Source organism: Laccaria bicolor, genomic scaffold (assembly GCF_000143565.1).
Source record: "Laccaria bicolor S238N-H82 LACBIscaffold_18 genomic scaffold, whole genome shotgun sequence".
Classification (NCBI taxonomy): domain Eukaryota; kingdom Fungi; phylum Basidiomycota; class Agaricomycetes; order Agaricales; family Hydnangiaceae; genus Laccaria; species Laccaria bicolor.
Window position 1 is genome coordinate 859,605 of NW_001889889.1, and position 2,526 is coordinate 862,130.

At 39.2% G+C, this 2,526-nt stretch overlaps 1 protein-coding gene across 1 annotated transcript in view; it reads left to right on the forward strand.

Annotated features, from left to right (window-relative positions):
- The window catches only part of LACBIDRAFT_328888 (uncharacterized protein), a gene marked incomplete at both ends in the record, with an annotated part of 1,899 nt that extends 1,613 nt beyond the window's left edge, over nt 1–286 (forward strand). Inside the window, one exon of the mRNA XM_001882823.1 lies at nt 272–286. Coding sequence (XP_001882858.1) covers nt 272–286 — 15 coding nt within the window. The remainder of the gene's footprint in view (nt 1–271) is intronic.
- Nucleotides 287–2,526: the final 2,240 nt, after the last annotated feature.

Consider the following 2,526-nt stretch of genomic DNA (forward strand, 5'->3'; position numbering starts at 1 on the left):
AATTAGGAAATAGTGCGCACATCGTCATTAACAATGACAACACTAAGCTAGCCACTAACTCTTGTGGCCCCCCAAAGAGCGTGGGAAACAGTTCCCAACCTAAATGCGCACTGTGCCTGACATTAGGTGTGGCAGAAAAAAGTGTAACGCTTTTCCCAATTAGGAAATGGCCCAATTAGGAAATAGTGCGCACATCAAAGCGCACACTTCAAAGTTTTCTAACTAAGCTTGTCTTTTCTAATGAAAAAAGCGGACACTACAATTTTTGTAGCCTTACTTTGGTTAAAGCTATTGGTAAATATATGTAAACAAACTTCGAAATGAGGGTTTTCTGCCTTCCTCTGCATAGATTATGGTTCCTGTGATATTTTAAGCATCTATCCCATCAATCTCTTTTTCATTGAGCATAGCCACACCTTCCATATTTAGAAATTCACACTGGATCCTGAGAACAGCACCTCAAACATCAAACAACATGGTATGGTATGGGAGTGGAGTACCATGGTATGGTATAAGGGTGCAATACCATGGTATGGGGTGTTGTAAGCAAATCTCTGTATGGTATGGTATGATTCCATGCTCATGGTATGATTCCATTTCCATGGTATGGTATGATTCCATGCTCATGGTATGATTCCATTTCCATAGTATGGTATGATTCCACCCCCATGGTATGATTCCATTTCCATGGTATGGTATGATTCCACCCCCATGGTATGATTCCATGCCCATGGTATGGTATGGTTCCATACTCATGGTATGATTCCATCTCTATTGTATGATTCTGAAGACATGTGGGATAAGGAATTGGCAATCTGTTCCAAGAGCATCTCCCAAGTTGCTCCCTCATAGGTGAATGTCCATAGCATTTGTTCATATTGCTGTCAATGTCATGGACTTCTTCACCATCCCTGATTAATTGTATGAAAGACAGAATTTTGATTTAAATTAGAATAGCTATATTTAATAATGATACCTTGAAGCTTGTAATTAGAAGTCTTGGCCTGCTTGTGTTCAAATGTTCAAATCAAAACTCCCCACAATGCCAGCTCTGCTGAGTGGCAGATATGAGGAGATTCCAAATCCAAGTTTTTTGATGATCCCATTCCTATGGAATGACCCCATACTTTTTCATAAATGGCAAATTTTGAACATATTCTATCTGAAGAAGGCATCCTTGCCTTGGGTAGTAATTTGGCTAAAGTTCATGCCTTTGCAATAAATAAAGTCTTGCAAAATTCTTGTTTTCCTTCAGAGGCCATGCCATTGTGATGGATACAACATTAATTTATTTGTCATGAATATAAATGGCCTGGCAAGATATACACTTTTAAGTGGCTTGTGATGGATTATCCACAGTGAAAATGGCCAAACCCTGGGATAAAGCCCAATCAAGCTAATTTTCAAGTGAATTTTCAAAAGATCAAGTTCACCCTATAGCCTCCACTTGTAGCTTAAAATGTCAGAAGAAATCTGAAGAACCAGTGATACGCGTTGCACAGGGATGACCGTGAAAGTGCAAAACACGCAAACAAGGATCAAGCGCGTCGGGAAAACCCTAAACACCTAAACACTCACTCACACACACACACACACACTATCACAATCTCAGTGCACAAGTTCGAGGGCCTTTGGTATTAAGAAATACCACTTTTGTCTTCTTAGGTTTAAGTCTCAAGAGATTTCGTCTCAAAACGGTTTTTTATTATAAGGTGTGGTTTAGAATAGTTCAATAGAACAAAGTATGTCTTTCCGGGAACTTGGTCTCTTAAATGCAAAGTTCTTTGATCACAGTTTCTTTTATTAACACAAAACACGACTTCAATTGACTTTTATGACTCCCGTGAGTTTTTATTATGTCACTACGCTCCAAAACTAAGGGTACGAGTACGCTGTCTCATCTAAATGATACTGTGTTTTTAAAACTTCTTATTCAAAAGTCTCCAAGTAAGTTGACTCCCAAGCACGCTGGCTTCGTTCACACTGTAGTTTTCTGACCACGAAGAAATCTCCTTTTAATTGATTACAACTGTCCACCTCCTAAGTCTCTACTTGGAGTGCAACTAGCTGGTCAATGGGGGGCGATTGCTTGCCTTTTTGACCTGCCAGTGCCCTCCTTTTATACTCCAAAACTCCTATCTACGCTTTTACATGTGTTTTTCTACAGTTTATATCGGTCCGAAATTACAAATGGAATATAAATAGCTTTTAATAATCATGTGGTATAGTTTTATAGTGTCTTTCTTTGATACACTACAGTTTTTGTAGTGTTGGTATCTTTCTCTTATGAACGCATCAGTATTTGATGCGTACATTTAATAGTCCGGCTTTTAATTATCCTTGGCCCGGACCAGTTCCTTATGCTTTTTTTCTCTTGGCATCAGTTACCAATTTGACGTATCATGTCATTTTAGCAATGGCCGGACCGATACATATGCAGCAAGCTGCCGGCTTCTTTATTTCCAGAGGTTATTTGATTAAAATGCCTCGGCTCGGTTTCCGTATCATATGGAGATCGGATGGTAC